Source organism: Mytilus galloprovincialis, chromosome 1 (assembly GCF_965363235.1).
Source record: "Mytilus galloprovincialis chromosome 1, xbMytGall1.hap1.1, whole genome shotgun sequence".
Taxonomy (NCBI): Eukaryota; Metazoa; Mollusca; class Bivalvia; order Mytilida; family Mytilidae; genus Mytilus; species Mytilus galloprovincialis.
Genome location: NC_134838.1, coordinates 130498290 through 130512127, shown reverse-complemented (window position 1 = coordinate 130512127; position 13838 = coordinate 130498290). Strand labels below are relative to the sequence as shown.

The following is a 13838-nucleotide window of genomic DNA, read 5'->3' as shown; positions in this document are numbered from 1 at the left end:
AGTTTGTATAGTTATTCCAAGATATTTTGTGGATGTTTCTTTTTGAAGTACATGTTGGTGGAGAGTATAGTCAAAATTTAATGGGGTTTTCTTAGTTGTTATCTGAAGGACTGAGCACTTGTCTGGATGGAATGACATGAGCCAGTCCTTCTCCCATTTTGCAGCTGATGTGAGATCTTCTTGCAGTTTTTGTGTGTCTTCTTTCTTTCGTATTGTTTTATAAATTATGCTATCATCTGCAAATAATCTGAGGGTACTGTGTTTGATGTATTCGTTAAAGTCATTTATGTATACAAGGAAAAGGATCGGACCCAAAACTGTTCCTTGGGGAACACCAGATGTTACGTTTATTTTGTCTTCACTGAACACCATCAATGATCACTGTTTGTGTCCGAGATGTGAGAAAATCTTCTATCCATTTTAAGGTGTTGTCATCAATGCCATAATGCTTTAGTTTGTAGAGAAGTCTTTTGTGAGGAATTGTATTGTATTGGGCGCGAACGGACCTAATACCAGTAACTATCTACTATATTTGAGGTATTTTTCCTTAAAATACATAAAACAAACATGTTAAATCATACCATGGTCCTGTAAAGAGTATTGTTTTCTGCTTGACAAATCTAATTCACTATATTTGACCAACTTTAATCCGCTTACATCTTTTTGTACATGTTTCTAATGGGCGCAGACATTTTATTGTACACGACAGACGATTCACTTCCGGAATAAATGATATATTATTTCACCACCAAAGATATAATGTCATCGTTTAAAACATATGCTATGACCAGAAAATGAAAACCATTATTATAAAAAAAATCTTAGTTTACAAAACCAAATGTAAACATGTGGCATGAACTTAAATAAATAACAGATCAATGCTCAGGATCGCGCTTCATAAGAACCGTTTTATTCCTGGATTACCTCCCATATGACAAGGACAAACAATTAAACTGAGCTGACCAAACACATTGAAATATGGCAGGAATTGTAAGAAAGATAATAAAGACAGTAAAGGCTCCAGCTGCTATTGGACCATACAGGTGATTCTCTTTGCTGAATATTTGAAAAACCTCAATGTGCACCTTTGGTCACCTGAGGCTGAGCAATTTTACTTATTAACCTTTATACTTTTATTAAATATTATAATTTGCTGTTTTCACAAGTTACTCTGATAACATTGTTGGTCTGAGTATCCTTGTTATTAAGTTACTGAATTCCAGGTGGAAGTTTAACTAAAAAGTAAACACATTCTTGTTAATAGATATATCATATAGGAAGATGTGGTGTGAGTGCCAATGAGACAACTCTCCATCCAAATAACAATTTAAAAAGTAAACCATTATAGGTTAAAGTACGGCCTTCAACACGGAGCCTTGGCTCACACCGAACAACAAGCTATAAAGGGCCCCAAAATGGATGAAATTTGAAAAAAATAGGCAGGTCAGGAGTTTTGAGTAAAGAAAATGGCAGGATGAGACACTTGCAAAAGAAAAAAAGTCAGGACAACAATTTAGGTAAAAAAAAAGGCAGGACAGAGATTAAAGCTAAAAAAAATGCAGGACATAATTTTTCATCCTAGCCAACCCCCCACCCCCACCATAAAAATAAAATGGTAGCTCCCTAAAAGCCAATGATTGAATACAAACCCTTTAGTCCTGTAATCTTTTTTTTAATTTTTTTTTTTCTACATTATTTGGTCTGTAATCATGGTAATCAATGATTCATAGGAGTCCATTTCATCTAGTGATGCTGTAAAGTAAGTGGTCTCAGAGTCTTTAAAAAGTGACCGAGTCGTGGTATAATATCAACTGATCAAATTAAGATTTAACCTCAAACTAATTTGCAACAGAAAATGTTTTAGTTCTAATCTATAGCATTATGCCCTTAATATACACAGAAAAAAAGTCCCATTAAATCTAACTTGAGGGGGGCAAAAAATAAGCATTCTTAATTTTCTATGGAAATTAACATTGGAAGGGGAGATAACTCAACAAACATGAGTCTTTTTTGGTCAGTTTTTGGTTGCTTTTCCTGAAATTTATGTAAAGTATGATACATTGATGGGGTTATAAGTTTGTATTTGACTAAATCATATAATCCTCTGCTCATGAGATGTACAAAAGCGAAGTGTTATGGGTAGTTCAATTTTTTTTGAGCATTTTTCATTAAAGAAATCGCAAATTTGAAGCTTTGTGACCATTTTAAAAATATAATGTGAAAATTTGGTATTGTTTATATCTATATATTATATTTTTTCAGTATTTTACTTTTCTAAAGAGACTTTAAACCACAAAAAGAAGAATACATGCTTAATTATTTTTATTAAAATTGAGATTCTTTATCTTGACAGGTTGAAAAATTTAATTAATAGTCCATAATATGAACTACGAAATCTAGATTATAGCTTGATAAAAGATATTAAAACCTCTTTGGAGTTGTTTTTTATACTCTAAAGACCGCTAAAAAATCAAGAATCAATGCATTCTGATGAATAGAAGCGGTAAAGTTATAATTTTGTATCAATTTTTATTGATATTGGATTATTTCTGCCTGTTTTGCAATAGTTACATGTATCTCCCTTTTCAATGCAAATCTCCAAATGACAAATTTTAAATGGTGATTTTTTTAGTCCTCCTCAAGTAAGATTAAATGGGACTTATTTCAGTGTATTTTTGTGGTATAATGCTAAAGATTAAACTTAAAAATCATCTGTTGCAATTACTTTCAGGTCAGGGTCAAATTTATGCTATCTAGATTGACTGGACTATATATGACATGAAAATGTTTGACAATTTGCCTATTTTATTTTGTGTTAAAAGAGATTTATGTATTAAGTTTTTAATTTGCATTATCTCCCTTATTCATTATGTTATTAGATAAACCAGTCTGCACCAAAAACTTTTTCAACTACTAGTCCGAAGACCAATATTCTGACATTTTTCTTATTGGGCCAAACAAAATTTTGCAAAAAGTAACTAGTCCAAATGAAATTTTACTAGTCTGGGGCATCGGACTAGTGGCTAACCGTGCAGACTGTAAACTAGAAATTAGAATTACTAAATATAAAGGATTAAGTTCAAGAATCAGGGTTAAATGTGTTCGAATTAGCCTTAAGTTTGTGATGTTTTTTTAAGCCAGCCAAAATACTACAAATTTCACATAGATGTAGTTGTGATATTACTATTTACATGAAATACTTTCATCATAATCAGTATACATTTATTGTGTTGCAATGTTAGATTTGGTCAAATCTTAGATAAATCTTAATATTTTTTTGCATTTATACACTTTGGGCACCACCCATGATCCAGAACTTTTCTATGTCTAGGTAACCAATCTCATCATTAGCAAATTTTGGTTACAGAATATTATAGATTCTAGGTTGTGGCCATAGGTTTCCTCAAGCTTTTTAAGTCTGAAAAAATGCACAAAACCATAGCTTTTTGACATTATATCTAAAAGGTGATGATTTTGAAGCCAAGAATATACTCTTATGAAGAGATTTGTTCTAACATGGAAGTCAAGGAAGCCAGGCTTTTTTTAAAGATAGATCCATTTAAGAACCAAATTATGGCCACTTTAAAAAAATACTTTCAAGTTGAAAATCATGGCCATTATTGACCGAAAGTGAACCTTCTTGTCCTTTTATCTATATGAAAACCATACTTAATGATAACTTTGATGTATTGGTTCGATCAAGAGCTGCAAATATATGATAAAAGGGAATTACAATGAGTCCTATTAGGTTTCTTTGATCCACAATAATCGTTCTTAGACGGCTAGGTTATAGCGATAATAAGATATACATTTGTACATGACATAATATGGAATCAAACTAACCTAGAACAATGTGATTGGACATGATTGCTATCTTTTTATATATATCACCAGTGGTGGATCCAGAAATTTTCATAAGTGGGGGCCCACTGACTGACCTAAGAGGGGGCCCACTCCAGTCACGCTTCAGTGATTCCTATATAAGCAACCAAATTTTTTCCCAAAAAGGGGGGGCCCTAAACCCGCCTCTGATCACGTTAATAATATATTGTCGACCATATGCAGTCTTCTTAGAACATATCAATTGTTCAGTAGATGGAGTGTAGACAAAAATGCACAAGAAATACTGATACATATATTATTGAGCCCATGCATTGTAAATTGATTATTATAGACTTTTTTTAAATTGGATATAAGTTTTTATTTGTTAAAAATCAAATGGCAGAATTTGAGTCATATCAGTGAACAGGAATCTGATAGCCCCTTTATAGGTGCTTAATCAAAATTCTCAAGACTTAAATTATATAAGAGTTTAAAAGAGGATAGAAAGATACCAGAGGGACAGTCAACCTCATAGATTGAAAATAAAATGACAACGCCATGGCTAAAAATAAAATGACAATGCCATGGCTAAAAATAAAAGGACAAACAGACAAATAATAGTACAGAAGACACAACAAAGCAAACTGAAGACTAAGCAACACGAACCCCACCAAAAACTGGGGTCATCTCAGGTACTCCAGTAGGGTAAGCAGATCCTGCTCCACATGTGGCACCCATAGTGTTGCTTATGTTATTACAAATCTGTTAAATAGTCTAAATCGGTAAGAAGTCACATTCATGAAAAGGGAGGGGTATTGTCATTACAACATAAGGAACATATTCGATATCATCTGTGAAAAGGTTATTCCATAATGGTCAACCAACTCTTGATGGCATCTGTAAAATTTACGAAGGGATGATTTCAACTTCACCATTTGGAACACTTGGTTTAACTAATAGCTTCCTTGTGAGCAGCAATCCTCTTTCAAGGAAATCATGATAGGAAATACAAGCCACTAAACAGAGTATATATCTCTCAATTGATAAGATATTCCCTGGGCCAGGGAATATCATATCAATTTGGAGATATATACTCTGTATGCAGGCGCTGCTGGAATGTTAATACATAGGAATGGAATGTTCACAATTGGGAAGTTGGGAAGCTGAAATGATCTCTTTTTTCATGAGAAATTAGTTTATACACAGAGGCATGAAACACAAATATATAATTTTGGGCTTGTTCTCATTTTGAAAAGGGAATGGATTCATTCCTTTATTCAAAGAAAAAAAACTCTTTTTACTTTCTGTTCTTTGTAGTGAAATTCTTACAATTAATTTGTATAAAAAAAATATATTTTAATTAGAACTTTCTCAGTGCATAATACTGTTCTGATGCATACTATTTTATTTTGAAATATCTTTTATTGTTTAAAGTCAGGCTGTGCTGGTTGAAAATACTATGTACCTCTCTGGGCAAATAGGAATGGATCCTTCTACTGGTAACCTTGTATCCGGTGGAGTTGTGCCTGAGACAGAACAGGTATGTAACTTTAACTGGTAACCTCAGTGTCTGGTATAAATTTTAAAGGGAACAGTCATAGGAACAAGACATTTTAATGTTCAAATTAATTTTAAAGGTTTTATGTAGACATACAGTGATACTGTCCAGCATATTATGTTTTATTTCATGAGGTTTCTCCTTGGAAAACAAAGAGATAACATTCAGTGGTGACAACAGTGTACTGTAACTTACTTGATTATTTAAAGCTTCATTTTTCAGGAGGTAGCAGACCTGGTATTCAGATTCATTATGTGATAACTTACAGAGAAGCAATCTGTCATATGTTCATTGTTGATCTTGACTTCATTAATTGTGGTTTAGTGACTGCTTCCAAAAAATTACTTTTAGTTTCTGTTCTCTTAAGTTTGCCTTATCAAAATATTATGAAACTTATACACCATGCTTATTTTCTTAAGACACAGATCAAGTTTGAATTTTGGTGGTGTCACTTCTGCCATTCTAGAGTTATGCCCCTTTACAAATGGACAAATTGTCAAATACTGCAGATTTATAAGCAAGAAGTCAATGTATTAGTTTTTGTGTTATGGTCTGTTTTCATATATATCTTAAGCAATCATATTTGGTTTATGAAATTATTGTAAGGTGTACATTCCAGTCTAGTCAGTTTCATCTGAGCTTGTCCTCATTTTCATGGTTCATTAGTCAATATTATTTAAATTATTGGTTTTGTCCATGTATCAGATACTTTAAGCAAAGCTTCAATAGGTCAACTATATTTGATGTTTTGAGTAAGTGCCTATATGTCTTTCTGGCAGGGTTCATGGTGGTTCATTGACCAATGTTAAAGTTTCATGGTTATAAAGGTTTATCAGATACATGTAGTACTGTAAAAATTAAGACTGCTATATTCAGTGTATGAAATTACTGCATGTTTTTTTTCTGGCAGGATTATTTTGACTTTGACCTCATTTGGGTCACTGTTCAATGTTAAATTTGTAATAAGGTCTGTTTCTCAGGAACCATTTAGCAGTAGTCTAACTACATTTGTGAATGGTATGACTTTAAGGTCATTGACCTTGACCTTATTTACATTGATCATTGGTACTGTTAGATTTATGTGTAGTGAAACCTTCAAATTACTCATGTTCAACATACATTCTGTCATGATAAAGTAAATCAGTAAAACATGTTCACGCTTGTTTTAAGTTAAATTTTTTGTAGCTGATAATAATTGTTATTATCTTCGCTAGCCAAGGGTTACGATCAACTCCCGCTCTCTTCACGAGAGCGGGAGTTGACGTAACCCTTGGCTAGCGAAGATGAATTGTTATGGGTTTTAATCATTATTGAAGGCTGTACAGTGACATGTAGTTGCTTTCATCCATTTCTTTTGTACTATGATGGAGATTTCTCACATTGGCATTCATACCACATGTTCCTATATATATAAACTTGTTTTATGAGTACTAAACCCTGCCCATACTTTATGTTATGATATATGAAATGAAAAAAAGTTCAGAGGAAAATATGCTAGGATATCAAGGAGACTTAATAAGACACTTAATAAAACTTAATAACAGATATTACAGTGTATAATAGGGATCATTCGTAATATTTCTTCCTGAAGAGGTCGCTGGTGTTTAACGTCATTCAAACGTTCAAGTAACCACCTATGAAACCGTAGCGCCACCACGCGTGAAAAGTCGTGAATGATCCCTTTAACAGTATTCAAGGGACTACCTAAAAGACTGTTTTATATTGTATATTTTAGGCGCTTAGAAATATGGGAGCTGTATTAGGAGCTGCTGGAGCTGATTTTAATAACAGTGAGTAAACAGATGTGTTCTGAACAAATCTAAAAAATTATGATAGGCTAGTAAAAAATATTTTGTTGATCTTGCTTAAATGCTTTCATAAAAATTATTGAGAAATTCCTGTTGACAATTACTTATTTCTATTTGATCTAAATCATAAAGTATCCTTATTTTATTTTTTAGTTGTCAAGGCAACAGTCCTATTACAGAATATGAATGACTTTGCAGCAGTCAATGATGTTTATGTGAAATGTAAGTTTAAAATATCTTTAGAATTTAATATCAGCGCTATAATAAAACCTACCATGGGTACCAGTTGAATATATCAAAAGTAACTATGATACTGTTCATGAGTAATAATTAAATTTACTGAAAGGAGCTACAATGAGTTCAATTAGTATATATCATAGGGGATAGGAGGGGTTCTGATTCCGAAATCCTGGGCTTCCAAATTAAAATAAATTAAAATCCTGACATCCTGAAAGGAGTAAGTTCGGTAAGTGCCATATTTGGCCCCAATTATAAAGTTCATGGTAACAACACAATATTTGTTTTAAGTTGCCTTTAAGACATGTGAGAAAGTTAAAAGAGAGCTGTTTTTGTCAAAGTTTAATTCTAACATGTTGATTTTTACATCCCAAAAAGGTCAAGATAAGGGATTTTGGTGAAATTTGACAAAATCAGCTGGATTTCAACCAAATAGAGGACCGGGAAACATAGAGCGCAGGCATCGACAAGCTGAATATTCAGATAAGACATGTTAAATGTCTTCACAAACATTATTTCAAAAGATCTTTGTTGTCGACATATGCGCTCTATGTTTCCTGTCTAATAATCTTTGGAAATTTACACATCTTCATTCATTTTTTTGTGAAAAATCAATATGAGTACAACTTGTGACGTCAGAATGAAACGCAGAAACGTAAAATTTTCAACAAAATGGCATACATCCTATCTGGTCAATATATTAGCTATAAGTTATCGTGATATTGGTCCATTAATCCGAATTTGAAATTTACGCTAAAAAAGGGGGCCATTTTAGGACCTTATCGAACATACTCCTTTGAAATAAAAAATCCCTGATCCTGAAACGGTAAATCCCAAAATCCTGAGCTTAAAAACACCTGATCACGGAGTCCTTATAAAGGTCCTATTTCCCTCATCATATCTGTGTACAGATATAACCTTGCATGAGTACATTTAACAAATAACTTTCCAGTTATGTTACTCACAGGAAAAGTATTGGAATTTTTTCGGTATTGACTTTTCAGATTATATTTTAATAGTTTCATGTTAAAGTCAGTGTGTTTAAGGAGATAGACCTTGGTTAAGGGAAATAACTCTTAATATCATCAGTACGTTTGTGTCAGCCATTTTCATAAATTTATTCTAAGCTTCTATGTTACATAGATTATTTCCAATCTATTTCAGGTAAATGCTGAAAATACATTGATGTTACTTGAATTTTACAAACGCATAATTGATTAAAAGAGTTATCTCCCTGAACCAAGGTCTACCCCCTTAAGTCAGGAATTGTTTTATTAGTCTGTTCATACACAAAATAAAAATATTTATTAGTCCAAGCAAATAATGTTGTGTTACTTGTCTCCCTATATCTAGCCTGAATTTTCATGTCTACCCTAACCCATTTTATAAAAAAAATATCTATTTAAGCAGTTTAATTCCACTTATTACCCTATTATTAAAGAATTAGAATATTTACAAATATGAAATTATTTTACCTAACTTATCTTTTTCTTTTCTTCCAAAGACGGGAAACAAGTATACATATATTTTTGGCCTTACATGGAGAGACAAATTTGTGGTTTTAATGTATTCTGTATATAACATGATAAAGGCATACATGTAAATACATATCGTAAAGAATAAACCATGGTATCATTTTTACTGTAACTTAAAGTATTCTTCTGACCTTATCACTCCATTAAAAGTTAATAGTTTATGATACTATCTCAATAATCGATTAAATTCATCATTTGAGTGCTTTGCAATTTAATTTATAGCTTTATTTTATGGATTGTTCAGTTATAATTAAAGACAAAAAGTTATCTAGTCTCAAAGTTATGTTTATTTGAAAGCAATCATGAGTATAAAATCTGCTTTAGTATCATCATTTCTCTAGAGAAAAAGTTCTAATGTAAAAATTGAAAAAAAATAAAATTAGTGGTCAGTCAATAAGGTATAAGGCCATTGTGATCACATTTAATTGATAAGTTAATATTTTTCAAACGTAAAAAGCCCAACTTCCTTCCCAATAAAATAGAAAATGATAAAAATTATCTACATGAACAGATTGACAATAAACATTTTTTTAAACTTCAAGCAATAATAAAATATTTTCAAGTGGCTTGGATTTTTTTCTAAGTGTGTTTACAGTAAATACACACATGTTTAATATGGCGTTATAAATAATGTAGTATTGTATTTCAAGATTTATTGAAAAGATAATTAGATCATTGAATACCTGTTTACCTTGATAGATGGTTAGAGATTAAATATGCTACATACATGAATGTAAGAATGTAAGAAGATATTTTATTGACAGTTTAAATACATCACAGACTTACTGTATATGCAGTTATAGTTAAAACCACAAAGGTTTAAATACTGTTATAAATATTTCTTAGTGGGGTACCAATTATCAAGGATGTAGCTGATTGACTTGTACCAGGAATTAAAGTATTTACCACAATACAAACTATTTGCAGAATTATTTAAAACCTTAAAGTCAAATAACTACTTAATTCACTAAAGGTACATTTTTCCTCAATTATTGAAAGTTGAAACTCTAGAAAAAGTTTGAATCCAGTAACTTAATTAATTTCAAAATTTCGAAATAATTGTTTATTCAATTCAAAAATATTACAAATTTTATCTGAAGCTCCAAAAAAAAATGTCTTAAAGTTTAAATACTGGTAAACATAAGTTTAATATTGTTAATACATGTAATACTCGTTCAGTCTGCCATCTTCTCTCTGCTCATGACAGCTGGCAGGTAATTTCAAGCAGGATAAGTTAACTATATTAATTTCCAAATCTATTTACATCATCAGTATAAAATAGCAATACAATGTTTGTTTTCCATAAAAAAGTTCATGTCATATGTACAATAATAACATATTTTATAAATCCTTCCTGCCAGTATTTGTAAGCAAAATTCTACAATGCACTGTTAGTGTACTTTTCATTTCACCTCTACAGTGGCGGATCCAGGATGTCCATTTAAGATTAATTTTTGTCATTTTGTTTTCGTTGCAAATGATAGAGTTTATCCCACTCAAAAGTGTTTTAATCAATAAGCTCTCCCAAGATGTTATGTAAAATTCATATAACACTTGGGTTTTCCCTTTTGTATGGTTTTACACTAGTAATTTTGGGACCCTTTATAGCTTGTTGTTCGGTGTGAGCCAAGGCTCCATGTTGAAGGCTGTACCTTTGGGTGTTTTTTTTCAAATTGGCCCAACAAAATTATTTTTTTCTAATGGCAACTGAATATTTAGATGTATATCAAATATTTTAACATGCCTAGAACACCTAGGAATTACATATGTTAGATAAATATGGATAAATTGAGTCCATTTTTTTTTAAACCATCAGAGTGTAATAACAGTCATGACAACCTGTTTCTTATTGTTTGTTTTCCTAATTTTTAATTGCAATTAATTTCATCATCAGATTTCTGTAGAAGTCTGCCATTATCATTTTCTATATTTTAACAGATTTCCCAAAGAATTACCCAGCTAGAGCAGCGTACCAGGTGGCAGCTTTACCAAAGGTTGGTATAGTTCTCTTGTATTTCTCAAAGCTTTACCAAAGGTTGGTATAGTTCTCTTGTATTTCTCAAAGCTTTACCAAAGGTTGGTATAGTTCTCTTGTATTTCTCAAAGCTTTACCAAAGGTTGGTATAGTTCTCTTGTATTTCTCAAAGCTTTACCAAAGGTTGGTATAGTTCTCTTGTATTTCTAAAAGCTTTACCAAAGGTTGGTATAGTTCTCTTGTATTTCTCAAAGCTTTACCAAAGGTTGGTATAGTTCTCTTGTATTTCTCAAAGCTTTACCAAAGGTTGGTATAGTTGTCTTGTATTTCTCAAAGCTTTACCAAAGGTTGGTATAGTTCTCTTGTATTTCTCAAAGCTTTACCAAAGGTTGGTATAGTTCTCTTGTATTTCTCAAAGCTTTACCAAAGGTTGGTATAGTTCTCTTGTATTTCTCAAAGCTTTACCAAAGGTTGGTATAGTTCTCTTGTATTTCTCAGTAGAACAATTCTCTGAATCTACAAACATACAGTACACATTCAAATTAGTTTTAAAAAGTTCTAATAGTTTGATGTCTATTACCAATGAACTAGTTCACATTTATGTACAGGGGCCAGCTGAAGCACACATCAAAGGGCAGGGTTTTTAGTTGAAGACCCATTGGTGGCCTTTGGCTGTTTTCTGCTCTTTGGTCGGGTTGTTGTCTCTTCCACATATTCCCCATTTATATCCTTATTTATTTTATATGTCTTTGTTTCTTCATTTTTTTCTTGGAACACTATTTTTTTTTACCTGAACATACATGAAATATTTGCCACTGGACAGAAAGCAACCACCAATCAATATTGTCAATATGATTTTTTTACATGTACCTAATTACACCTCTATCAGGTTTTTTTACATGTACCTAATTACACCTCTATCAGGTTTTTTTACATGTACCTAATTACACCTCTATCAGTTTTTTTAACATGTACCTAATTACACCTCTATCAGTTTTTTTGGTTGATAGTTCTAGTCTCATTGGCAATCAAACTACATCCTATCGGGTACTATAGATGGGGGTAATTTGTTTCTGTATTTTTTAATAGTTTTGCTCATTTTTCTTTATTTGTAAAATAATTGTTCTTCTGTATCAACTTGATAACTGTAGTCTTGGCATAATTTTGGAGTAATTCTTTTTATTCTAGCACCTCATTATTCTGTATTCATTTTTCGCTATTTCTTATTTTTTGCCAATTATTCTCTATTCTGTAAACCCCATCCACGCCCTCATCTTATTGTTATAGGTATAATTAATCTGAAGTTTTGATTATTTATTTTTTTTATTCCAGGGAGCACAAGTAGAGATTGAAGCAGTAGCCATTCTAGGAGAAATTACTGATGTTGAACATTCAGAAAGTTGAGGAATAAAAAAAATACATTTATACAATCATTTTTATATTTAATTTTATTGAATGAAAAATTCAAATCATAAAATATCATTCTAAACTGAATATTTGAATAACATAGAAAAATTAATTATTTTCAAATGCATTTGAACTAGTTTGATTTTGACATAATTAGATTGTCATAGATGATTTACCTGTCAATTTAAAATATATATTTCATAAATGGACAGGCAGACAAGAATTGAACAAAAAGGTTATGTTATCTCCCTTCATAGATAATTTATCTGTAATATTTCATAAATGGATAAGTTAGCAAATAATTGTGTAAAAAGATAATGGAGTGATCTCCCTACAGTGAACGGGAAAACTGATAACAGGTTTACCTAATGTGTTCAGTATTAGGAAAGGGAGGCTGACAAAGTGAGAAATGAAAGCCAGTCCTGCATTGCTGGTGAATAGATTGATCTTTCAATTGCAAACTCAAAATGTTCAGGATAGATATAAATAGTTAAGATTAAAGGATATTTTAAGATATTAGACCAGGTTGAATTTGATATCAGATCCTTATTGTGTTTAATGTGAAAACTACAGAATGATGTAACAATATCAGGATTAATGAATACCTATTTTGATGATTTTGTATAAAATAAAAATATTTTTAATATACATTAAATATTATTTGAAACAAGTCCCAATGCCCAATGCAAGTCCGAATGTCTGTATCAGGTCAGTTTTCCATTTCTTCTATTGGTTGATATAGTGTCACTCTGTAAACTCAAAAAATATTGTGAAAAATTCGACAGGGATATAATCAAAAGAATTTAAACTCTTTGATTTTTGTTATTTGAATTAAACAGGTTTTTTTGTCAATATTGTGAAAATTAAATTCACATTTTAATCTTAATGACAAAGTTGCAATAATAAATGCAAACAATAATTTCTGAATTTACAGTATTTGATTTTGTCAAGTTTTATAGATTTTCACAGACTTGGTGACTTGGCATCTTAACATTGTATACAAAAATCAGCTTGTATGTCTGAACATGATCAGGACAACCAACACAATAATTTGCCACTTTTGATTCTCCACAAATAATCTTGGTGCAATTACATTGAGACTATATGCAGAGGCCATTTGCCACTCATCCCCCTCTTTCAAGATAAATCCAGTTCATTTTTTGTTGGAGAGATATTTTCATTATTGTGGTGTTTAGTTTAATTGGCTTTGAAAAAAATTACATAAATATTTTACATAAGAAAATGATTGTACCAATTCAGGAATATGACAGTTATCCATGCATATGATGTGTTTGAGCTTTTGATTTTGCCATTTGATTAGGGACTCTCCGTTTTGAATTTTCCTTGGAGTTCAGTATTTTTTAACGATTTTACTGTAAACCCTTTTCTAAATTTAAATAAACATATGACAAACATGCATAACATTGTTTGTCTGTTAATTGTTTTTCCCTATGGTATTGTCTGTTTTTCTTCCACTGAATGGTTGACTTACTTGC

General features: G+C 31.4%; 1 protein-coding gene and 1 pseudogene across 1 annotated transcript; one reads left to right on the top strand and one right to left on the bottom strand.

Moving 5' to 3' along the window:
- Positions 1 to 731, bottom strand: part of LOC143067214 (ribonucleases P/MRP protein subunit POP1-like) — a 54496-nt pseudogene extending 53765 nt beyond the window's left edge.
- Positions 732 to 890: 159 nt separating this feature from the next.
- On the top strand, positions 891 to 12365 carry LOC143059972 (2-iminobutanoate/2-iminopropanoate deaminase-like). The gene is made up of 6 exons (XM_076233517.1): positions 891 to 1043; positions 5257 to 5362; positions 7116 to 7170; positions 7342 to 7410; positions 10899 to 10954; positions 12268 to 12365. Exons 1-6 carry the CDS (start codon positions 979 to 981, stop codon positions 12337 to 12339), a joined length of 423 nt encoding a protein of 140 aa, XP_076089632.1. The 5' UTR covers positions 891 to 978; the 3' UTR covers positions 12340 to 12365.
- The last annotated feature ends 1473 nt before the right edge of the window (positions 12366 to 13838 follow it).

Coding starts and splice junctions, on each gene's coding strand:
- LOC143059972 (XM_076233517.1), top strand. CDS start 979: ATGGCAGGAATTGTAAGAAAGATAATAAAGACAGTAAAGGCTCCAGCT. Junction 1,044..5,256: donor GCTGCTATTGGACCATACAG/GTGATTCTCTTT, acceptor TATTGTTTAAAG/TCAGGCTGTGCTGGTTGAAA. Junction 10,955..12,267: donor AGGTGGCAGCTTTACCAAAG/GTTGGTATAGTT, acceptor TTTTTATTCCAG/GGAGCACAAGTAGAGATTGA.